The following is a 27,011-nucleotide window of genomic DNA, read 5'->3' on the forward strand; positions in this document are numbered from 1 at the left end:
GTCATAAAGGATATCCTTGCTTCCTTCTCCATCTCAAGTGGAATGCTGTCAGTCTTTCTATATTGAGAATAATATTGGCTGTTGGTTTTACATGAATTCCATTAATTGTGTTAAGGAATTTTTCTTCCCTTCCTATTTTGCTCAGCGTTTTTATTAGGGAAGTATTTTATCCAATCATGTTCTCTATTATTGTGATGACCACATGATTCTTTTATTCAGTTTTATTTACATGATAAAGTATATTGATTAATTTTCTAATGTTTAAAACCATTGCTGCAGCCTCAGTATGCATCCCAGTTAATCATGACGTATTTATATTTTTTGATATGCTGTTGAATTCTGTTGGCCAAAAAATTGTTGAAAACTTGTTATTGGTTTGTAATTCTTTTTTGTGTATGTGTGGTTTTTTATTTGGCTTTGGTATCGGGGTTATGCTACCTTATGAGGTGCCCCTTCAAAAAAGGGAGGGATTGGAGATCACTTCTTCACTTTATATGTTCTGGAAAGAGTTGATGCCAACTCTTCCCTGAATGTTTGGTAGAATTCACAAGTAAGACCTATCCTGGCTGTGACTCTTTCCCTCCCACCTGTTTGTTTGTTTTATGTCTTATTTTAATTTTTTTTCTTTTGTCATGGGTTGTTCTTTTACTTATTTTTGTACTAGTAGGGTAGGTAGTGTGTTTCTAGAAAATTTTTCATTTCTTCTAGGTTGACAAAATTTTGGGAGTCCATTTTTTCATACTATTCTTTTGTGATTATTTTTTGCTCTTGTTCCTTTACAATTATCCATCCATCAAATTTCTTATTATAGTTATTTGCATCTTCTCTCTCTTTTTTCCTTTGTCAGTTTGACCTAGGGGTCTGTCAATTTAATTGATCTTCTCAAAGAACCAATATTTTTTCTGTTGCTAGTTTATTTATTTTTGTTCTAATTTATAAAATGTAATTTCTTCTGCTAATTGTAGACCTATGTGCTATTCTTTTTCTAATTGCTCAAGCCCTCAGATTTAGCTATTGGTTTTGATTTTTTCTGTGCCTGACCCAAGCTCTGATATTTTCAATTGCTTCATATGCATGTGAAAGTTAAGGATCACGGAAGAAGAGTCAATGCATCTGAATTATGACAGTATACTGACAGTACTGTAGACAACCCAAACAACCAACAAATCTGTCTTGGAAGAGGTGCAATCAAATTCCTTAGAAGCAGGGAGGGCAAGACTTTCTCTCACATACTTTGACCTCGTTATATGAAAAGATCAGTCCCTGGGATGGACATCGTGCTCAGCAAAGTAGAAGGACAACAGAAAGAGAAAGACTCCTGATGAAATGGATTGACACAGTGACTGCATCAATGGCATCCAACATGGGAACAATGTGACAGTGGCACACGATCCGGTGGGGTTTTGTTCTGTGGTACAAAGGGTTAAACACTAAATAAGGAAGATAAAAGAAAAACAGATGCACTTGAAGTGTGGAGCTGGTGAAGGGTATTGAAAGTACCATGGACTGCTCAAAGGACCAAGTGATCTCTCTGGAAAGAAGTAAAGCCAGAGGGTTGACACAACCAACCCCACAGTTATCAGCTGAATGCTTAACCAAGTGTGCAACCAGGGATTTTTATGTCGTATGATTGCATACGTAAATTTCTTAAGTGGGATTTAGTTTTCAATAAACAACTGCAGTGTTAGCTTACTATCATTAAGCTTCCTCAGTAAATTCTTTAGTAGAGTTTATATGGATTAGTTTGACTAAATAAGACAAAACTCTGTCATATAATTTCCACCTAATTGTCAGAGGTTAGATGCTATTCTCATTTTTGCCATGGTTTATTATGTATAAGAACAGACCATCTAAGTATTTGAAAATAAGTTTGTTTCAACAGGACCTGCCAGTTTAGTCGACATTTTCTACACAGGTGCTTTTCTGACATTAAATTAATAGCGAGTGAACAAATTTCTACTTATTAGCAACAAATAATTACAGAAAGATTCTCTCTCTCTCTCTCTCTCTCTCTCTCTCTCTCTCTCTCACACACACACACACACACACACACACACACACACACACACACAATCATGTGCTTCCAGAAAGAATCCTGGTGGTGTAGTGGTTTACATGGTGGGCTGCTAACCACAAGATCAGCACTTCCCCACCATCAGCTACTCAGAGAGAAAACAGTGAGACTCAATGCACCCATAAAACATAAACACTCACAAGGGAGGTTCTACCTCGTGCTATAGGCATGCCAGGAGTCTAAGTTGACCGAATGGCAGTGAGTTTGGAGTTGGGGAGTGTAGTCCTCCTACTGAATAAACATACTTTAGTAGAAACTACACTATCTTCTAAGCAAATGTTCACTTTTCAGTGTGAATAAGCCATTTAAATTAAATATGTTTTCTAATATGCCATTTGGGTCATGGTTATGAAAATGAATCATTATCTCTTTGCATTTGAGCAAGAGTCCTTGCGGAAGGTAGGTTATCATTGACAACTAACAGAAAGGTTAGCCTTTGGAACCCACTAGCCACTACACAGGGAAAAGATAAGGTAGTTGGCTTCTATCAAAATACAAAGCCTCAAAAACTCCAGGTAGCAGTCTGCTCTGTTCTATAGGGGCCACCGCAGTCAGAATGGACCTGAGGACAGTAGGTATCATGATATCCCTCTCTTTACCTGATTTTTCACTTTAGGGACAATCATAATATCCTATCTCCTTCCACTAATTAAAAAATGAATCAAAGTTAAGTAATTCTGTAGTTAGTTTCCTCAAATATATGCATACTTGTCATGGTACTTACGTATCTGGTTTCTCGACCGGCTGCTCTTGGAAGAGTAGTAGACATCTGTGTGGGGAAAAGAAAATGTTTTTCTAGTTAAGTAATAAACAATACTAAAGAAAAAAATACTAAAGATGTAACTTCCTTTGTTCTGATTTTATAGAAAAAATACAGAAACATCTATAAAATCAGAAAAAAATACATTTTTTTCTATAAAAATCCTCTAATCATTTGAAACTCATTTCATTAAAGTATAACAATTTAATTTCCCTTTTCACTGTTCTCTATTAACTTCCTGATAATTTCACTTAATAACAGATATTGTTAACTCATGAATTACATTTTTCCCTTCAACCTATTCTTTTCATAAATTTAGTAATTTAAAAACTGATGAAGAAATTGAAATACCCTTATAATTCTTTCAGCTGTTCAACTCCAAAACCATTCTTGGCCACTTTAATTTTTCAGCCCCATGACCCATCCTAGACTTGGCTTTCAACAGTACAATGCAAAAACTCTAAAATGCCTGTTCCAAACCTCTTACCTGTAGGACTCTACTTCCTATCTGCCAGCTTCATTTCTTGTGTCCATATGTAACATGTCCTCTCTTTTATAGCATAAAACTCCATGCAACCATATTTTCCACAAACAACACACGTTTTATTTTGCAAACTGAAAAAGCTTGCAAAACCGTGAAAAGCATATGAGGATGTGTTAATTTCCTATGGACACAATGCATAGTATATGCGTGCACATATCATTGATGTGAGTGTGATTTTTGTCCACAGTTGCTGAGAATCAGGAACTCAGAAGCGGCATGGCAACGAGGTTCTGGCTCAGAGGCTCTCACAGTTTCCAGTCCTGGTGGCAACTGGGCGTATGTGACTACAATCATCTGAGGGCCTGACACCGGCTGGGGAACCACAGGCTCACTCCCATGACTCTTGTCAAGGTTCAGAGCCCCGCTCGACTAAGACTTCCAGTTACTTCTACTTGAGCCCCCAACCCTCAGAGGGCCTCCCTCGTACTTAGAAACCACCAACATCCCCGCTTCCATTCAGTCTTTATTTCCTTTCACTTTTATAAATTTCAATTCTCACTCATTTGAATACTTTCAATTATCTTCTTCCTTTCTATAATGTGAAAACTCACCTGCAGAAAAAATAAACCAACCCTAAGTAGATCTTTAATTCCATATATTTTCACCTAAGAAGAATTTCAAATGGCTTGGAAATTCTCTCACTCAGCTAATTATTTTATTTTTAAATTTATGATTTATTAGCTTTCTGTGGCCACTTAATACTTTCTGATTAGCCCACATGATTTTTTTTCTTGTAGACCTACTATCATATTTTCTGAGATGAAATTATTAATTACTAATTAATTTACTCAACAAATATATCGGTTATACATTTGCTGTGTCATACACACATACATACAGTTCTAATTTAATTTTTGACTCAGAAATTCAGGAAGAAAAAGGAAATTCATCAAAATGGACAAGAGCATTTAACATCATATTTAAAACTGTCAGAACTAATATTATACTCAACATTGAACAGTGTCTTCCTGTAATTAGGAGCATGACAAAAATGTCCGATTTCACCATTTTATATTCAGCCTTATACTAGTGGTTCTAACTAATGCAAGTAGACAAGAAAAGAAATAGCAAAATTTCAAGAAGTAAAATTGTCTTTATTCAAAGACAATATGATCACTGTCCCTGTAGAAATTCTGATAACATGCTATAAAAAGCTACTAGAAGTACAAAAATACTAAAGCTGTAAATAAAAAGTCATGTTAATTATAATCTTATATACTCACATTAATAATCAGAAGTTGAAATTTAAAAAGCATTCACAATAACATCACCAAGTATATATATAAACTATAAATATAGGAATTTTGAGAGCACAGTTAATTGTAGACTTAATCTAATAACAATTATCTCATGATATGGCCCTATTTGATATTGACCCTCATGAAGATAGGGGTGCTATATAGCAAAGTGTGGAGAAGAAATCAAATGGTGCCCGGCTATCAGAAAGAATAGTGTCTGAAATGGGTACATCAGCAATTGTGGAGAAGAAAGCTGATGGTGCCTGGCTATCAAAAGATATAGTGCCTGGGATCTTAAAGGCTTGAAGGTAAACAAGCAGCTGTCTAGCTCAGATGCAATAAAGTCCACATGAAAGAAGCACACCAGCCTGTGCAATTATGAGGTGTTGAAGGGATCAGGGATCAGGCATCATCAGAACAAAAAAATCATATCATTATAAATGAGGAGGGGAGTATAAAGTGGAGGCCCAAAGCCCATCTGTAGGTCACTTGATATCTTCTTACAGAAGAGTCTCGGGGAGGAGATGAGCCAGTCAGGGTGTGATGTAGCAACGATGAAACATACAACTTTCCTCTAGTTCCTAAATGCTTCCTCCCCACCCCCCACTATCATGATCCCAATTCTACCTTACAAATATGGCTAGACCAGAGGATGTACCCTGGTACAGATAGGAACTGGAAACACAGGGAATCCAGGGTGGATGATCCCTTCAGGACCAGGGGTGTGAGTGGTGGTACTTGGAGGGTGGGTCGGAAAGAGAGAACAGATTGCAAGGATCTACATATAACCTCCTCCTTAGGGGACGGACAACAGAAAAGTGGGTGAAGGGAGATGTTGGACAGGGCAAGAAATGACAAAATAATAATTTATAAATTATCAAGGTTTCATGAGGGAGAGGAGAGCAGGAGGGAGGGGAAAATTAGGAACTAGGGACTTAGGTGGAGAGCAAATGTTTTGAGAATGGTGAAGGCAATGAATGCACAAATGTGCTTTACACAATTGCTGTATGATTGGATTGCGATGAGTTGTATGAGCCCCTAATAAAATGATTAAAAAAATAGTGACTGAGATCTTAAAAACTTGTCTTAAAACAAGCAACCATCTAAGTGAGCTGTAAGTTAAATCCACACAGAAGCAGCACACAAGCCTGTGTGATCCTAGAACTGTAGATGATAAAATCTAAGACTTGAGGAGGGAATGGTATTCGAGCTTGAATTCTGAGCATTTGGCCTGCAGAAGTCTGTCAATGACAGTGAGAGCCACAGTCCATTTTCATGGTCCCCATGTGAAGTAAGCCTCAGGTGAATCTTCTCCAGTCAGACCACGAAAATGAACAGCCTTTCTGTGAGAGAGAATGCATTGGAAAGTAGAGTACAGAGACATAGTTAGGTTGAAAATGTAAACCTTATGATTTGATCTCCCTTTTGACCCATTTTAAATTTGTCCTAGTTTTAATATATTTAGCTTTCTTTTTAAATAAGGTCTTTTGGGTTATATTTTTTACTGATTTTGTTTCCTTTTCTTTTTGTTTTGCATTTTTATGCCCATTACATCTAAGATAGATCTGTAAAGACAGTAGCTGGATTAAAATATTTTTAAGATTAAAAATGTTGAGGTGAGCAGGGTAAACGAGGAGCTAATAACAATTATAAGAAAGAAGAGAACGATTAAAATGATTGTGGTGATATTGCACGGCCCTTTTTCATGTGGCTGAACTACTGAATTGTGGATATGTGAACTACATGTCAATAAAACCGATTCTTAAAAAGATGACAGCACATAAAGGGTCTAGCTAAAAAGAAGCTAGTCTGACTGAATATTTTTTCTCACTTCTAATGAGACGCTAGGAAAAAAGCCCTTTCAGCCAGTGGGGCAACACATGTGGATGTGGTGCTAGAGGTGGCTTTTCAATAGTGAACCTCAGCTTTGGAGTGAAGCCAGGATGGAGGACATCAGAGGACAGAGAGGGAGCATATCAAGATCCTTGTAGCACAGAAAACATGGGTGAAGGGAGACAGCACACGGTGTAAAATATGAAAATAAAATAATTGATAAATTATTAAGGATTCATGAGGGTGGGAGGGTAGGGGGCTGGGGGGAAAAAAGAGGATACCAAAGGCTCAAGTAGACAAAGTGTGTTCTGGAAATGATGATGGCAACATATGTACAAATGTGCTTGATACAATTATTGTCTGGATTGTTATAAGAGCTGTGAGAGCTGCCAATATAATGATTCATAAAATCAAAATATCTAGATATCCTGTAGTGTTGCTTAGTCATTGGATCAACTAAACTTAGAGCCATCCCACCTGTTATTTGTAGCCCAAAGCATCTTAATTGATCAAAGTCTTTTAAAATACAAAGAAAGAAAACAGAAACAGGAATTTATCTAACAACAACACCAACAAAACCTGCACAGCCATGTATGGACCAACCATTCCACTCCTAAATGACAGCATATGTCCTTACAAAGCCTAATTTTAAAATATTCTTAACATCCGTGTTAATAATAACTCCAGCTTGGAAGCAATCTAAGTGTGCATAGCCTAGGCAATAAGCAAATAAATTGTAGTATATCCGCACAATGGAACACTACTTACCAATTTTAAAAAGTGACCTATGGCTGTATGCAACAATATAGATGAAACTCATATGCTCTTTACTATGTACAAAGAGTTAAATTCAAAAGACTATATATTATTCTGTTAATATGAAATTCTTGACAAGACAATTATAGGGACGTGGGGCAAATCAGTGGATCTCCGCACTGGGCTTGACGAAGGGAACATACTGAAAAAGGAGTAAAAAGGAACTTTTAGAACATTAATGGAAATAGTCTATACTTGAATGCAGTGGTGGTTTACACAACTGTATAATTCATCAAATCTTACGTTAAGAGGAGTGAATTTTGCGTTAGCTGAATCTGACTTATAAAAGCAAGTTGCACACACTACAATGACGAATTTAGCATCAGAATTAAAGAACAGAATAAACATTAAATTCTTGAACTGTAACTTCCAATCAAGGAGCTGTCCTGAAGGAATGAAGAAGTGGTAAATCAAATAAAAACCAAGCAATTTATAATACAAAAGTAACAGAAACCAGTATTATGAGAGTCCGCAAAACAGAAACATTTGGAGAAATAATGACTGACAGTTATGCTCAGTGTGAGGGGGCCAAGGGGAAGGGGTGGGGTAACTCCAGACTTCAAATGAAAGGCCAGAGAAAGTACATATCATGGTATTTAAGAGAGGGGAAATGCACACTGAGACATGTTCAGGAAACTGAGTAACATCAAGGAAAAAGACAAAATTCTAAGAGCATACAGAGAGAGCTGTAAAGGGTAACTATAGCAGGAATAAATAGCACAAACTGCTTCACAAATATTTTGTTGAAGTGAAATGATTTAGTGGAAAAAATGTTGACTGAAAAGGACCTTTCATTTAATGTCCAACCACTCTATAATTTAAGTGAAAGGGCAAAATAAAGGTATTCTCAGGGACAAAGGGACACAAAATCTACACAGAAGACATTGCCAAATATGTGTTTCAAAAGGTGCCAATGAGAAGAATCATCTATCTAGAAGAAAAGCATGGATATGTGAAAGGAAAGAACTTTAATAAAATAAACCACAAAAGGCTTAAGTACAAAAATTAGAAAATTATTTTAAAAGCGTGCGTGCCTCCATATGTGTATTAAAACAAGTTGCAAGGAAAAAGCGCAGACAAACAGTGCTCATGAGACAAAAGAAGGCTGAGATGACGCTAGTTACTATTCCTAAGGGGAAACCACAAACACAAACCACAAACATTTTGAACTTTGGATGAGTGAATTTGCAACATAGGCATCTGAAAAAATGATTTTAAGATAATGTAAAATGATTTTAAGATTATGTAATATTTTAACCCCACAAATGAAAATGGCAACACAATAGGAAGGAAGATACTTAGTCAATAAGAAGAACTAATATTTCCGTAATTCTCCAAAAATCTAAAGTATTCAAGTTTTTCTGTCCATCGGAGTCATGAAAAAATAATTTCAATGAAAAGAAAAAAAATCCAGACATAGCAGCATGTGAAGTCACTTAGACTTATGACTACTTTACTCCACTTCTGGCAGCACTTCCACACATCTAAGTGGCTCTGTGAATTACCTGAGTAATTGGTTGAGAAAAGCAATGGTTGGCCAATGGAATAAAGCACATACTCTACATCACATTGGTGAATGCTCTTTATAATGTTTACACATACATAACAATATAATCCAACATTGGCTTTTAAATTCTTTAGCCCTTGACGCATTTTAAGAAATAGATTTTTTATTTCCAAACCTATGCACATATACCTACAGTGTACACATAAACAAATAGAAATAGGAGCCATCCAGCATCACCTACCCTTTCGACAAATCAATAGTCTGCAGTCTTACTAGCCTCTTTACACAATGATGGCTCTTAGCCACTAATTAATAGCTTGGCTAACTATGAAACTTGACCTACAATGCAAAAATCAGTGGTCTGGTAAGGCTTAGAATTCAATAAACTAAATTATATATGCACATACTTTGATTGTGTCAGAACCCAGCATCTGTGGGGACCTTGAAGGGGACTCAGAAGAAAACTGAAAAGAGAAAAAAGGACAAGCCTGTGATGCATCTACTCAGACAGAAAGAAATGAAGGAAGCAAAGCAAATTTTTGAATTGCACATTCTAGTCTAGGGCATTACCATAGACAAGGAATCCTGCAAGACCTTATCAATGGTAGCACAGATCTCTTCAGTTTGCTGCCTGAGCTGTGCAGGGTAATCGAACTGGGAAAATTGAAACCAGGTAGTGGGTTAGCAGTGCGTTTCAGGATACCACACCCAAAGCAGCAGTGATGCAAAGCCATTACCTCCAAAGGTGAGTCTACTGAGTTGTCCTTGGAGACACTTTCATTCTTGGCTGGTTCATCTAGTGCCTAGTAATAAATGAGATGGTTCTCATATGAGGTTGTGCTGGTTAAATATGAGGTGTCATCAAAGAAAGTTCACTAGTTAAGGGGGCAACAAAAATATCCTTATACTCAACATTTCGCATAGCTCAATATTTCTAAGCGAAAGAGGGGGAAAATCTATCATTTAATGAGTTTATGGACTATTAATTAAAGAGGTGTTTCCATATTTGGCTAGTACCTCCTAGGCAGTTGATATAGATCATATAAGATATAGCATCCAGATAATGTGGCTGAGCTTTTCAATTCAAAATCTGCAACTTGAGCATCTTATAAATTCAGATGTGCACTGCTCTCTTAAAAGCTCAGAAAAAAGCTTATCAGTCATTTCTTCCTGGTGTAATAAGATTTTGGTGTTTGTGAATCATCATTTTAAAATCACCCAAACTAGATTTTTTTTCTCTCCCTACCACTTTTTATTTTTTGGTCAAATTGGCAGTCAGTACAAGTGTATGGTGATTCTGTGATTGTTGCATGAGTTAAAGCTGTCCTGATCGTAAGTTCTAGAAGCAAACTTGTGTTATGCAGAAAGAGAAATCTAGTGGAAAATCAAAGGAAAGTCTTTGAGAACATCAGGGCAGGAAACCCAGATGATTCCCAGGAATGCTGTAGGATTGGATTCTGGAAAGCCATCAAGTATCTCATACCTCTGGGTGATGCCTCTTCATACATACACTTTATCTTTCTTGATTTTGAAAAATATATTTTCCTCCCTGACAGATTGACTTTTCCATGGCTCCCAAATTGACATATAATCCCTCAAAATAGCTTTTGAAAAGAGGGAATCATTTTGACAATTCCTAACTCCCTGAGGTCAGGAAGCAAACCCTGGCTCTGACACACATGATTGAAACATTGCCTCTGGGGGTTCATGGTTTTAGGAGCATAAATATAGACCCTACCTAAAAAACCAGTGGTCTTGAACTTGGTGTGTGGGCTATCGTGCCTATCTGACTCTGCTGGGTAAACTAGAGGGGCAGCCAGGCAGAGGAAGGCCCTCATCAAGAAGGAGTGACATTGTGGCAGGGACTGTGCGTGGTGAGGATGACACAGGATGGAGCAATCTTCATCTTGCTGAGCACAGGGGTGAACACAGGGTCACGATGGGTCTGAACTAGATGGTGCCTATCTACCCCTTCCAAGGGTTCTGATCAGAGCCACAACACCTGGACTCTGGAATCTGGGAGAAAAACACAGAAAAGAATGTAAATTCCTTTAAAATCCAGACTTACTGGACCAGTTGAGGCTGAAGGGCTGCTTGAGGCTGTCACCTACACATTCTCGTAAACTTTTCTTTTTTTCTTAAACCTTACACCAAAACTATCTCCTGAGGATACCTTTTAGTGAAATAAATTGGCCCACAAACTAATGGAAATATATTACTCAAGAAGATGGGCTTCAGTGAAAAAAAGATTTCGACATGAGACAAAGGTCCACAGCGACTCTAACGAGAGGATGAGAAGAAAGGGGAGCAGAGAATGCAGGGGAGAAGAATGTTGACTCGTAAGAAATGTAATTAATGTCACCGAGCAACTCCTGCCGAAAATGTCAAGTTAGCATATTATTTGCCGTGTAAATTTTTACCCCAAACACCCAAAAAAGTATGTTTTTATCCGGTTACTTTTAAAATAATTCTATTACACAGAATCCTTAGACTTATCATGAGGTAGTAGGCCCCTCCCTCTGGGAGTATAACAGCACCTGGCACAGAAGGTCAGCAGGTAATCTCATCTGTACTTTTTCATCTTGCTTCTCTGCTTTCCCTGACCCGTTGTGGTCAGGCAAACACAAATTGGGTCTCTGTATCCCCAGGACTAACCCTCAAGAGGTGTTTCAGTAAAGATCGCTGAGGTGTGTCGAAGAGTGAGATCTAATTAATAAACTCACAATCCATTGTAATTTATTTGATTCCAACTCAAAATCACCCTGTATGACCCTTCCGTAGGGTTTCTGTAAATCTCTCGGGGAGCACACAGTCTCCTCGTGAGTGGCAAAGGGGAGCCCCCTTTAGGTTAGCCGTTCAATGCTTAAGCCACGGTGCTCCTGAATTGAAGAATAGGCCCCAGACCAAACGCACCGCCACGGAGTCTGTTCCAACTCTTAGAATTGCCCCTTTGCGCTCCTGGGGTTGTCAAGCTTTCTTAGTACAGAAAGCCTCCTCCCCTGAGGAGCAGCTGGTAGGCTGGAACTACTGACCCCACGGTCAACAGCCCTAATCAATACTCACTACATCACCCAGCCTCCCAAGGATCAATTGAATTGACTATATTGAGTTAGAAGAGTAAAAGAACCATGGAAACAGTATGATATTAATATCCCCTAGTAAAGTGTTTTAGAGAAGTGGGTTCCACTCTTTGACTATTTTAACAATTTTTCTTTTTTAGTTGCAGTGGAATAGATTTACTGTCACCGATCTGAGAGTGTGCTCCATGGGAGAACAACAACAGCAGATGTTCTCTGGTCAAAGCCACATCAGGTTGAAATGTGGGTTGTTCTGTGGGAATTCTAGGAGGAAGATGGGGTTATCTGCTCCCACAATTAATTATAGCCATGGAAACCCAATATAGGGTCGCTATGAGTCAGGATCATTTTGATGACCATGGGTTTGGTGGGAACTTACTGCAGGTTAACACAGCTTCCACAGGGTTATTTAAAATGTAGAAATCCACTCCTATATATTCTATTTTCTCAGACCCCTTAAAAAAAGCAGGGAAATTAATTGATGTTAGATCAACAAAGCTGAGGCTTTGAAATGGCAAATATTCAGATTGTATTAAAATTTCCTGGAGGATTTTTTTATTTAAATGACCTTGAAATTTACCAGGATTTTAATTATTATTATTGACTAGGAGCTATGTGACCAATGTATCTTCTTGATCAGCTCTTTGCAGTAACCATAAGAAGTAGCCTCTTCGCCCCACTGTTCAAAATGACAGTAAAAGACAATATTTTAAATTTTCATTAGCCAGAAATCTGACTGCACATTGCTTTCTGACAACATAGCTGCTAGGATTGTATTAAGTTTCTTTAGATTTATTCATATTGTGTAGTTCTTTCAGAATGTTCTCTAACAACAAAACACATTTATTAAAAATATATATTTTCTTCCAAACTGGAATATAGCCAATTGAGGCATAAAAAAGACATGCTATGAATCTCATCTTAATGGTTTGTAACTAATATAAATTGTCAAAAATATTCTATCTTTAGAAATGTTCATATTTTTATCAAAGTATCCAACTATGGGGACCTTATTTTAAAAAGAGTCTTTTAACAAAAAGTAGTTTCTGACTTTATCCTTGCCTCATAACAAAAGCCAAGTACTAAGGACTAGCATTGCAAATTAAAGTCCTTATGGGAAATTATGCCAATGAGCTGCAACAGATGTTCTCTCATGCAAAAGGTGTATCTATGATGTAATCACAATCATTTTCCCATCAGCTATATGGACTCGCAAAAGTCAGTTCTAACAATCTCAATATAGAACAAAATGTCTGCATTATAAATATAGCATGACAGGAAAGTGCTTCCAAAATACGAATAACCTAAAATGGGTTGTAAACATTGTACTGCCCAGTTGCATGTTTCATGTTGTTAGGTCATTAGCCATGAGTTGATGCCAATTCCTTGCATAGGGTTAGGACACAATAGAATTACCCCATAGGATGCTCTAGGTCGTAAGCTTTCTGGAATCAAATCATCAGAGTTTTTCTGACCTAGAGTTGTTGGGTGGGGTCAGACTGTTCAGTCACGTGCTTAGCCATTGTGCTGCCAAGGCTCCGATTCCTTGCATACGTAATTGATTTCAAAAACTGCATGAACAGGTCACTGCATTTTTGCCATAGTCAAGTCTACTTCCCCAAAATTATTCATGCTAATCTGAAAAGGGGGAGCCCTATTAGCAAAATGGGTTATGACTTGGGCTGCTAACCATAAGATCAGCAGTTCAAAACCAACAACCATAAAGATTTGTTGTCCTGGAAACTATTAAGAAAAAGTTCTACTCTGCCCTATGAGGGTTATTAAGATTCAGAATTAATTCGATGGAATTTGGTTTTAACTTGAAAAGTTCTGTGATAGATGATTTTATATCAACTCAAATGTTTATAAAAGTGTGGGGTTAGAGTCCACCTGTCAATTAACGTCAGAGCCTTATGATATGGTCTTCTTATAAGCCGGGAATCTGGGAGTCTCCCTCTCTCTCTGCCCCTCTGCCTTCCTGCCTGCCTCCAGCAAAATTAGCAACCTTGTTTTTGCTGAATTTTTGAGACATGACTTAGAACAAAAACCAATCTCACTGCCGTCAAGTCAGTTCTGACTCATAGCGACTCTACAAGACAAAGTAGACCTGCCCCTATAGGTTTCCAAGACTGAGTTTCCAAAACTGTACTGGAACAGAAAGCCTCATCTTTCTCCCTCAAAGTAGCAGGTGAGTCCCAACTACTGACCTCTGTGTAGCAGCCCCTGGCACACTTCTCTACCAGGGAGTCTTTGAAACATGAAGAGACTTCAAACAACTGGGTTTTATCGTTATGCTTTAAAAAACTTAGCTAACAACTTGAGATAAATTGATTTGACAGCTGATAGTATGTGTTACATTTTTTATTTTCTATTTTTATACCACAATTTTTACTATTGTATTCAAAATGCAAAATTCTTTAGCTTCCTCCAACTTCTTGCCCCAAACACATATTTTTACCAAATAGCTTTCCATTTTGATAATCAATCCTATAATTTTCTTGACTGTATATAGAGTTGAACATCCCTAGTACTGTTCTTTAAAACACATACATATTTATGAATTGAAATTATGGTATCTTGAAAAGAGCAAAGCCATTAGTAAATAATATCTATCTTTATTCTGATCTTATTATAAAGTACAGTTGTGAGAAAGGGAAAAGAGAGTTTAAAATTACTTTCAAGGAAAAATATCAGACTTTTGGGGAGAAATAAATTAAGATACCAATGAATAACCTTATTTGATTTCTTTTAACTATTCCTTCCATCATCTTTTCTTACTAGAATATAATTGCATGCTAATAATAATCAATTATCTTTACATAGCAAAGTGCCCATTTTATTTTTTATATTTTATCTGTTTCTATCAGACATCAGAAGGTTTTAAAAAATCCATTAAGGATAGAGATCTTGAAAATTCTCTGTAAAGGACTGTAATACACATATAAAGATGTTTTTGCTAAATTTTTGCCAATGTCCATATCACCATTATTTCTGTGCAGAGAACTCAATCTTGTTGAACATATTATAACAGAAACTATGAGGAGTCAAAGATATAAATTGATCTGATCATTTCATTTATGTTTGTTTTATAATCACTTGCATTTCATCCTCATGTCAATCTAGAGAAGATGATTATCAGCAATATGTTAATCTGAAGACCCTGAAGCCAACACACTAAAATATGAAGCTTACATCTATGTCTTCCTGTTGAGCTCTACTGAAACCTAATACTAAAAATGGATACCTACTAACTGTTCATAGGGAGAGAAATGATAGAATGTGTCACACCTGGATATTTAAGTTTTGATGCAGATAATAAATTATAGAACAGAAGTATCAGAAACCTCAAGTTCCTGACCAATAAAATTTACCCTTTGAAAAATGACAGGCTTCACTAGGAGAGCTTAAAACTGACAGCAATTCAGGAATTTAATGATAGATTAATGTTTGGAGAGTAAAAAACTGAAATCAGACCCATTGCAAGGGATATCCACCTTAAATTTGGGTATAATTCTTGCTTTCAAAAACACTGTTATTGCTTACAAGTAATTCAGGTTGCTTGGTGCTTCTACTAGAGCAGAGAAAAGAATGTATAAGGCATCTGCTTTGAATTTAATCTGGTTGGTTAAGAGAACTAATTGTTGGAATATCCAAAATGTGTACTATGCATCTTTTAAAAACTCTTAACACACTCTAACAGAATAGACTCTAAAAGAAAGAATGAGATTGAGACATCATCCTAGCCCTTAACTGTGGTGCTCTGTGGGATATTAAAAGACTCTCAGAAAAGCTTCTGTGATTTAAGCATTCCAAAATGTTGATCCTTTACAAATAGATGAATTTCTGAATATCTTAGTCATAATTTTATCTCACTCAAATCAAAAATAAGCCCCTTTGATTATAATGTTATGAAATGAATTCTATTATATGAACAGATGGGAAAAATGACTAAGTTGCTAGGTTTATTTATAAAAAACCTCAACACCAAAAGGAGCAGTATAATATCATTAAAGAAATATTATTTTAAAATGGAAATATATGCATAAAATTTGGGGAAAATAATTTTGTTATTTAAAAATTATTACAAAGTAGTCTCAAACTGAGCAATATACAACACGGGATAGCAAGCAAAAAATGCACACAATTAGATGAAGGAGTTAAAGAAGAAACAACCAAACATGTGCTATCTTAAAACAGTTGACAAATTCAGATGTGTCCAGATCAGACGCAATTCATCTTGGCCAAGAAACAATCGGCCATACTGGTGTTTATAAAAGAATCACCCCTGCCAAGAATGACATTATTTAAAACTACATATGATTATATTTACATTTTTGTACTCTATATAAAAAGTAAGATGTTTCCAGCAAAGTATGCTTCATTCAAAATTTAAAATTAAAAGGTATCTCTTGTGGACTTCTGTTAGATTAAACATGAATTGATACCTCATATTCATTTATGAAGTGAATTTATTATAAAGTTGAAAATTAAACAAATGATGTTTTCAGTTTTATGAATAAACTTATAGAATCAAGTCTCTGTAAACCAGTGAATTAGAGGAGGAGAGAGCTCTATAACAAATTCTGCAGCCAACAGTGGCCACCACCAGCTTTGTCTCAGAGAACTTCACGACTGCGGACTCTTGCTCTTCAAAGAGAAAATTAAGAGAGGAGCCCATCGTTCAAGAATAAGACACACAGAGAAGCAGGGAGCAGAGAGATTTTATGTCGAGAGGAAATATGGCAACAATTTTAAGTGGTAGGGCCAAAACCGGACTAATGTAACTGATAGCACTTAATCATATCCCGGAAACATGTTGAATAGATAATGTTGTATTTCATAGAGTTTGACAACAAGGATAATTATTTTAAAACAGAGAATGCACGTAAGTTGGTGAAACGAACATGATGGAAAGACATCATGACACAGCTGGGCCCGAATCTCCCTTTTAACTGGCTACGCAAGGAAGAGGCTCTCATGTTGAGGGCAATAGATAGTGGTGACACATTTTAGAACTGTCTGTCTGGAATGGGCGTGCGTCCTCTCATGAGTCAACATGATGATCTTATACAGTAGCACAAACGGCACTTGGAGAAAGTGCCACTTCTCATGGGCCCCGGGCTCCTCCTGAAGTCAGTGTTTAGGCCCATCTGAACTTTGGAAGAATCAGAAAAGGTTAAACTTCAGGAGATAAGCAAGATACAAAAGGCCCCGCAGGTTTCCCTTCAGCTCAGTGATCTCCAAAGCCTCCAGACCGCAGACAGCATAGAGTCTGGAGTTAGTGGTGAGAATTACAGGCTTTGCAAGATATATTCATTGAATGTTTCTCAATAATAATTTCTCCTCTGGAGACAGAGACCATATAGAGATTGTGTTGCTAAAAGACCAACAATGCAGATTTCATAAACCAGTGATCAAAATAAAACCTAGTTGACAACTATTATTTTAATGAATGCTAATACTAGTATTTCAATCATTAAAATTATGTAGGAAAAATGGATTCGTGCAGCACAAGAGATGGCCTAAGTAAATCATCATAAAATTACATATTTATATATATATAAACAAATATTTTCACAGACTTAGTAAATGGTTTCACTCCAATTCTGATATGATCCTCTATTTGGACTACAGTTGAGCACATGTAATGTGCTTATTAAACAAGAGGCTTGAATTTAATTTACCTAGTTGAGTAATATGCTTTAATTTTATAGTTAATGACACTAAATAGCAAAGCAAAAAAACCAAAATGTTCTGGAATCATGTGAAAGCAGCTGGGTCATTGAGAATGATCTCAATTCTCTCTTCCATTCAAAGTGGTTTAATCAGTGCCTAGCAAGGATAGATACAGAGACTGAGCCACTGATGGGATCTAAGGGTTTAGCTGAACATTCAATTAATGTGTTTCTGACTGATGGACCCCATTACCAAGCATCAACTATCGGCCAGTCAAGGATCAACTTAGTCAATTGTTCAGTCGAATCTCATTCCACCTCTACTTCTTGGTCATTTTAGGTAGAGGTGGATTTTGTTACATAAAATAACCAGTTACAAAACAAAACAAAAAAACATCATTGAGCAGATGCTGACTCCAGACAACATTTTAGGTAAAGTAGAACCATCCCATCGAGTTTCCAATGTTGTAATCTTTCTGAAAGCAAACGGCCACATGTTTCTTCTACAGAGTGGATGGTGGCTTTAAACTGCTGACCTTCCAGTTAGCAGCCAAGTGCTTAACCACTGCAACACCAAAGCTCTTCAATGACCATTTTGAGTTCCCCAAACAAAGATCTATCTAACTATGAACCAAGCTTCCCAGCACTACCGAGCAATGGTCTGGACATTTCTTGGTTCGTATTCAGTCTCTGGTGATCAAGCAAAGACACCCTGATTCTATGGGCCAAGATGCTTTCACCACATCCTTCTAGATAAAGACCCAAATTTTATTTTAGTAAAGGCAGAACTCTAAAACAGAGATGTTCTCACAGAAGCTTCAGACACAGAAAAAAATGTCTCTAGGAAAATAGAATGACTATGCTTATGTGCCAAAACTGACCTTCTGTTCCAAAAGAAATATGTTTGTCGGGATTGCTGCAAAAGCCTTGTAGCTTGACTTGGTCTTGTATTGCTAGAATGAGTAACCAGAAAGCGAGATTGGGGGTGAAAAGGAGAAAGAATATGACATAGTTATAGACTAGTTCTACCAAGTTAATGACAGGTTATCAAATGAAGAAGAAAAGTCTTATCATTGAACAATTTGTTTCTGAGAGAGAAAAAACTAGCTCACATGTTAGCGTTTCATTAGCATAAGAAGCAAAAAAAATCACAGTGGAACGTCAGCGTAGGGATCATACGCAATTATAAGCTACCCAATTTCAGAATTTAAAAACATCCATTTCCACAAAGTTATGTAGATATGTCTTATTAGCAACATTTTCTCCAAGGTGTACGATTCTATAAATGTGGACTTTTTTGCTTGATCCAGAAAGGAAAATAATTATTTTTTATAGTGCCACAATTAATGAATAGTGTGCCAACAAATTTAATTGAACACTTCATACATACTCTTGCCTCATTCATAAACACACAGATGGGAAGACATAGAATTAAACAGCAGTTTAAAAATACACAATGCAATTGGTAACTTGAACATAATTAATATCAGCAGTTTAACTCCACCATGGAAAAACTAGGAAGTCAAGCTTTTAATCTACAATTAATTCTCTTAAACCTCACCATCGTCTCCTGCACTTTATATTTCAGTGGTGCTAATAAGGGTCATAGAGACACAGTAAATGATTAAAGTTCTTGAGTTTTAAGTACGACTCAGAGTAATACAGTTCAGCTTTGTCAAGTAGTTGTGAGTATGAGGAAATTGTAGAAGTCAAGATAATATACACAATAACAATCTCAGTTTTGATATCAATCTGGGTCCCAAGCTACTTAACGAAGTTCAAGGCTCCCATCGCTTCAAATATCTGTATCTCAGGCAACTTTCCCAGGGGCCCTGAGCCTGCTGGGAATCAACTCAGAGCTCCAGGCTGTCTGGTACCCTATGGAGCAGACAAGAGGGTCTGCAGAAGATCAGATAATCAAATACAATGTAACCTTGAGGTTTATGGATCTATTTGAAGTGACTCTCATTAAACCAGTATGAAGAAGCATAGAGGCTGACATTTTTGATTTCCTTAAGAAGTTGAAATATATGAATCAAAGTGCCCAACCCCACTGAAGGAAGTCAGTATCTGTCTAAAAGAGCAACGTGATCCCTTTTATTTTACATTTTTTATATTCATTATGTTATATATAAATAAAAGACATTAGTAATAGGGGGACTAATGCTCCATTCAATGTGTGTGTATGTGTGTGTGTGTGTGTGTGTATAGACTCATATTTATTCACACTCCTGCATGCACCTACACACATATATTCACATTCTCACACAGATACACACATATAAACATTTACTCAGCAATAAATGCACAGGAAAAATTTCAGATGCTGCATGCTTTCCCTGCAAGGAATAAACTCTGATTGTTAACTTATTTTTCTCATTATCTCCTCCAATGGCCAACCAATTAGCTTTTCTCTGTCATAGGGGAAAAGTGATGGCAAATCTCAACAAGTCTGGGTTCTATGCTTCAGTCTCTTCCAAGAAGGATGACTGAGGAGAATGCCTTTAAGTCCTAAGACTTCAGATTGAATTTTCTTTCTAGTCATCTTCAGACAATTAGAATAAGGTTTTGTATGAAATAGGATGTTTTAATGCTGAGGGTAATGAATGTACAAATGTGCTTTACACAATTGATGTATGTATGGGTTATGATAAGAGTTGTATGAGCCCCTAATAAAATGATTTCTAAAAAAGAAATAGGATCTCTTTCAGATGAATGGACACTGACATTTTTTTACTAATCAAATCACATACATTGTTTCATTTAACTTTTTTAGAAAGCTCATAAATGAAAGTGAGTATAAAATGGAGACTTGGTGAGCTTAGGTGACCTGTCTACAATGATCACACAGTTCATGAAGAGCAAACATTGATTTAAGGTCCAGAGATGTCTAAATCCAGTATTTTTGTTTTCTCTTTAAGCATGCTTCTTCCTCTAGAATATCCTAACATACCCCTAATACAGAATAAAATATACCCGATATTCTGATTGTTTTTGAAAATTTAATTATACGGATGGATTTATTAACAACATATAATTATCACTCAATACTAGGATTAATCTAAAAACTATATCTTATTCTACTTAATTGTCATAATAAACATTCTAGATAGATGCTAAATTATATCCATTTTTACATGGAACAAAGGTATGGGTAAGGTACATAGGCATTAAGTAATTCATCAAATGACATCCTTCTAAGAAGTTACATCTGGCATTTAGAAATAAGCACATAGCTCAACAATTGTACACATAATTACCATACAGCCTTCCTCTCACTTCAGAATCCATAATCGTTTATGTTTGTCCCTCTGTCCTCATGTGAGTTGAATTGGAGAATTAAGATACAGAGGTTTGTACAGGAGATTTCCTGTTATTGGAGAATAATGTCGCAGAGTCTAAGAATAAAAGGTGACTCTGGAGGCCATCTGGTAGAACCACTTCCTCAAGGTGTGTGAATCCCTCTGTTCTGTTCAGACACCGTAGGATGAGCATTTGCTTATCCTTCAGGGCAGCACCGTTGGGTATAGGTAACTGTTAGAGCTAAAATACGCCTCCTGCTAATGACCTCCATTCTTTCCCTTCCAACCATGGCACCTGCTAGAAGTTTTCTTCTGCGTGGCACATGTACTGCTGCATTCACAAGTGCTTCCTTCCTGATCCTCAGCTGAGAATTCCACTGTTCTCAGCAGTCTGCCCTGTCAATACAACGTTAAACTCTGGACAAAGGGTCTAACCTTCCAATGTGCTCAGAGCACAGTAAATTATAGTCATCATCTTCATGATATTGATGATAAATGCAATGAATGCAATAAAGAGAAAAACCATTGAGGATGCTTGTTTGGCTCTTCCAGGGGTTCTCAACGTGTGGTTCATGACCCCTTTGGGGGTTGAACAACCCTTTCATAGGGGTCACCTGGCAACGAAAATAATGTTATGGTTGGGGGATCATCACAACATGAGGAACTATATTAAAGGGTCACTGCTTTAGGAAGGTTGAGAACCACTGGTTTAGACTATACATGAAGGTGAGGTAAGATTAATTTCATATTATTGAATAAAACTGAGCATATTACCACCCAAACTAGTTTTTAAAGTCTTACTTTTGAGGGTGTTAGGTGATATCTCATAGTTGTTTCAATTTGAATTTATCTTATGGCTAATTATCAGGACTATTTTCTCATATGTTTATTGGACATTCGGGTTTCTGCTCTTGTGAAACTTCTGTTCAGGTCCTTTGCCCACATCCTTATTGAGCAGTTAGTTTTTTTCCGTATTGTAAGCTTGCAAAGTATTGTAGATTTTAGTAATAAGGCCTTTGTCTGATGTGTCATTGCTAAAGATGTTTTCCCAGTCTGTGGGCTCTCATTGCTCTCTTGGTGAATTCTTTCAATGTATATAGGTGCTTTATCTTCAGTATATCCCACCTGTCAATTTGTGACTCCTCTGTATTTTTGTCCTTCCCTATTTCTGACAGCCTATTTCTGACAGCCTGTGTATTCCCTGTGCCAAGGTTATCAGGTTTGTCTCAATTCCCTCATTGATGCCCCTAAGAGTTTGGAGATTTACCTCAAGGTCTGCGATCTACCTTGAGTTTATTCTTGTGCATGGAGTGAGGTAAGGGTCTTGCTTCATTTATCTGCAGGTAGAGATCCATTTCATCCAGCACCATTTATTGAAAAGGGCATCTGCTTTCCATAGGATATCTTTGGGGCCCTTATCAAAAATCAATTGTATGCTGATGTTTTTATTTCTGAGTTTTCAGCTCTTTTCCATTGGTCTGAATATGTCATATCAGTACCACACTGTTATGACCGCTGTGGCTGTATAATATGTGCTAATGGCAGGTAGAGCAAGCCCTCCCACTGCATCCTTCTTCTTGAGGAGTTCTCTGCTAATTCTGGGCTTCTTTCGTCTCCATATGAAGTCGGTAATCAGCTTTTCATATATAGTGCCTTGGGCAGAACTGACATCTTTACTATATTGAGTCTTCCAATCCACGAACATGGGTCATTCTTCCATTTGTTGAGGTCACTCTTGGTTTCTTGTAATAGTGGTCTGTACTTTCCCTTGTAAAAATCATTTGCTATTTTATTCAGGTATATCCCTAGATATTTCAATTTGTGCTTAACTATTATGAAGGGTACAAGGGAATAGGTATATGTGCATATATTTATATGTTAAGAATTGAGGTTGCAGATAGACATTGGGCATCAACTCAAGTCCTCCCTCAACACAAGAACACTTTGTTCTAATAATCCAGCATCCTGTGATGCTCACCTTCTCTACATGATTGCTGAAGACAAAAGGGGTGCATAAGCAAATGTGAAGAAAGCTGATGGTGGCCAGCTATCAAAAGATATATATCATCTGGGGTCTTAAAGGTTTGAAGATAACCAAGTGGCCATTCAGCTGAGAAGCAACAAAACCCACATGGAAGAAGCACACCAGTCTATGTGAGCATGAGGTACTGATGAGGTCAGGAATCAGGCATCTAAGACAAAGAACAAAATCATACCAAAGGTGAATTGGGTGGGGGGCATGTAGTGGAGACCCAAAGCCCATCAGTAGACAATTGGATATCCCCTCACAGAAGGATTACAAGGAAGAGATGAGCCAGTCAGGGTGCAGTATATATAGCATGGATGAAACACACAACTTTCCTCTAATTCTTTAATGCTTCCTTTCCCAACTATCATGACTTCAATTCTACCTTACAAATTGGATTAGACCAGAGCATGCACACTGCTAAGATAAGAGCCTGCAACACAGGGAATCCAGCATAGATAAACCCCTCAGGTCCAATAAGGTGAATAAAGATACCAGGAAAAGTAGGGGAGGAGGTGGGGGAGATAGGAGGAATTGATCACAAGGATCAATATATAAACCACTCCCAGGAGGTTGAACAATGAAAAGTGGGTGAAAGGTGACAGAGGATGATGTAAGATAGGAAAATAATCATCGATAACTTATCAAGGGTTCTTGAGGGAAGGACGATGGGAGACAGAGGGGGGAAATGAGGATCTGATATCAAGTAGAAAGGAAATGCTTTGAAAATGATGATGGCAGTACAAATGTGCTTGACACACTGGATGAATGTATGGATTGTGATAAGAGATGTAGGAGCCCACAATAAAAGTTTTTAATTAAAAAATCTTACTTTTAACAATTTTGAAATTAAATGTCATTTAGTACTTGTCCATTTATTTTCTACACTTCAAAGTTACAATTTAGATATTATGCTATCCTACTTTATCTGATTAGAATTTATTTGTCATTGCAGACCATGAAGGTTAGGATTTTTATGCCATTTCATGAGCCATTTTATTAGATAATTTTCGAATCATTCAAGTTATATGCCAAAGATAGAAAGCCCTTTCCCTGCGTTCTTCCAGTCAGCTATACATCAATCCATTCTGAAAATCAACTTGGATATGGTAGTTCAACAAATTGATTTGTCAGCAAATATTTATTGCCTATTTACTACACTACATGCACTTCTCTAGGCACTTGATGATGAAGCAATAAACAATACATTCAAAGCCTGTCTCTAGAGCTTACATCCTAATGAGCATGGGAAAACTATAAATAAATAAATAAGGGAGCAAAATAAACATCACATGGAGCTAACTAGTGTACAGACAATTGAAATAGAGTGATTGAATAGAATGTCACATGAGGCATTAGATGGTATAAAGATGGTATAAAGTGCTCATGGAACAGTGATACATTCATGTAAATAATATCATCATGCTTCTCATACTTCTCCTCCTTGTTCAAGATATCATGAAAGGTAACACAGAAGACACAACTTGGGAAGACAAAAAACACCTGACATCAAGTAGATTCTGACTCATAGTGGCGTAACAGCGTAACTCTTCATGGGGTTAGACCATATCATCTTTCTAGATAGTGGTAGGCATCCAAAGAATGCATCTTTGATTAATCTCTGACTTCCAGGTACAACTCCTCTTATTGTAAACATTTGCAAGCTAAGAATGTAAACCATAATCTTCAGGATTTACCATTTATATTTTATGTGAAAAAAATGGAACACATCGCTTCCTCCCTTTTTTAAAGTCCCTTTACTTCTAATCATTTATAATAGTTTGGCCATAGAAATAAAAATTTCATCTATTTCATGAAAAAATTTACATAGATGAGATGAACTCATGTAGACCAATTAGATGTTCTTTCTAGTTCCCATCGATCTTAATATTTAAGCTCTTCTAAAATGCACGTACTATTTTTAGAGTCTCAAAATCATTCTTATTCCTACAAAAGATAGTTTTTGGTCCACTATCTTGCCCCTAAAGACTCTTGGTGGTAGCTGATTATGCTTTGAACTGTTGTCCACATGTTTTAGCTCTTAAGCTTTTAAACAATGCTTTCAATCAATGTTAAATTAATAATTATTAGTCATCTACTTATGTGATTGAGAAGGGGGAAAGAACAGGTTTAGAAATAAAGTGGAATTTTGTACATAAGGTACATTAATCAGAGGGAGTCTTGCTGGGCATTCATGTTAGATGCAGCAACATAAATTCTGTGGGTACAGATGGGAATGGCAAGAATACAACCTGCCCCTTTATAGAGGTCTAAATACAGGCATGTACATATGTAAATATATTTATATATGAGGATGTGGAAATAGATCAGTGTGAATATATGTATGCAATCAGCATTAAGGTAGTAGGTGGACATTGGGCCTCCACTCAAGTGCTCCCTCAATGCTAGAACACTTTGTTCTATTGAACCGGCACTCCATGATCCTCACCTTCCCAACACAATTGCTGAAGACAAAGTGGGTACATAAGCAAATGTGGTGAAGAAAGCTGATGGTGCCCAGCTATCAAAAGACATAGTGTCTGGGGTCTTCAAGATTTGAAGGTAAACAAGTGGTCGTCTAGCTCAGAAGATACAAAGTCCATATGGAAGAAGCACACCATTCTGTGTGTTCACGAGGTGCCATAGGGACCAGTTATCAGGCATCAAAGAACAAAAATCATATCATTGTGTGCTCACCTCCCTGATACGGTTGCTGAAGACAAAATGGGTGCACAAGCAAATGTGGTAAAGACAGTGGATGGTACCCAGCTATCAAAAGATATAGCATCTGGGGACTTAAAGGTAAACATGAGGTATCTAGCTCAGAAACAACAAAGGTCACATGGAAGAAGCACACCAGCCTATGCGATCACGAGGTGTTGAAGGGATGAGGTATCAGGCATCATCAGAACAAAAAAATCATATCATTGTGAATGAGGGGAAGTGTGGGGTGGAGACCCAAAGCCCATCGGTTGGCAGTTGTACATCCCTTTATGGTAGGGTCGTGGGGAGGAGATGAGCCAATCAGGATGCAGTTTAGCAATGATCAAACAAACAACTTTCCTCTACTTCCTAAATGCTTCCTCCCCACCCCACTATCATCATCCCAATTCTATCCTACAAATATGGCTGGATCAGAGGACGTACACTGGTACAGATAGGAACTGGAAACACAGGGAATCCAGGGCGGATGATCCCTTCAGGACCGGTGGTGAGAGTGGCGATACCGGGAGGGTGGAGTGAAGGTGGGTTGGAAAGGGGGGACCAATTACAAGGATCTACATATGATCTCTTCCCTGGGGGACAGACAACAGAAAAGTGGGTGAGGGGAGATGTTGGACGGTGCAAGATATGACAAAATAATAATTTATAAATTATCAAGGGTTCATGAGGGAAGGGAGAGCGGGAGGGAAGGGAAAAAATGAGGAGCTGATGCCAGGGGCTTGGGTGGAGAGCAAATGTTTTGAGAATGATAAGGGCAATGAATGTACAAATGTGCTTTACACAATTGATGTATATATAGATTGTGATAAGAGTTGTATGAACCCCTAATAAAACGATTAAAAAAAAGAATACACCTTGTCTCTTTATCAAAGATCATAAAATTCACCCATGGATGGGCATTTGGTTTCCCAGTACATTTTACCTTACTTATGGTTTTAATTTTTCCCCGTGAGTCATCATTATGTTCCATTATCCTATCACATGTTTTATTGCTGATATCTAAAATTCAAAGAAATAAGACCACTGCCATCCATCCTGGCTCATAACAACCCTATGTCGGGTTTCTGATGCTTTGTATTTCTATATAGTAACAGATAGCCTTGTCAGTCTCCCATAGAATGGCTAGGGCAGGGGTCGGGAGATGGAGCTATTGATATTGTGGTTAGAAATCCAATACTTACCCTCCAATACCACCAGACTCCCTAGATGCCACAAATTATGAATCCTAATATTAAGATCCTTAAGGAAATGAAGTGGTACAGTGGCTGCAACATAACAATGAGATGACAGCACAGGGCTGGGCTGTGTTTCTTTCTGTTGTACATAAGGTCAATGTGAGTCAGAACTGACTCGATGGCACCCAACAAAAACAAACACAAAATAAAGGTATCAAAGTGAGCTATGTTAGATGCCTTGACAATGTGGATATTGAGAC

General features: G+C 37.2%; 1 protein-coding gene across 1 annotated transcript in view; it reads right to left on the bottom strand.

Annotated features, from left to right (window-relative positions):
- The window catches only part of MLIP (muscular LMNA interacting protein), a 148,136-nt gene that overhangs the window by 78,898 nt on the left and 42,227 nt on the right, over positions 1-27,011 (bottom strand). Inside the window, exons 5-9 of the mRNA XM_075553769.1 lie at positions 18,406-18,477; positions 9,510-9,575; positions 9,343-9,426; positions 9,180-9,236; positions 2,799-2,843 (exon numbers count right to left, since the gene is read on the bottom strand). Coding sequence (XP_075409884.1) covers positions 2,799-2,843; positions 9,180-9,236; positions 9,343-9,426; positions 9,510-9,575; positions 18,406-18,477 — 324 coding nt within the window. The remainder of the gene's footprint in view (positions 1-2,798; positions 2,844-9,179; positions 9,237-9,342; positions 9,427-9,509; positions 9,576-18,405; positions 18,478-27,011) is intronic.

Source organism: Tenrec ecaudatus, chromosome 7, assembly GCF_050624435.1.
Source record: "Tenrec ecaudatus isolate mTenEca1 chromosome 7, mTenEca1.hap1, whole genome shotgun sequence".
Lineage (NCBI taxonomy): Eukaryota > Metazoa > Chordata > Mammalia > Afrosoricida > Tenrecidae > Tenrec > Tenrec ecaudatus.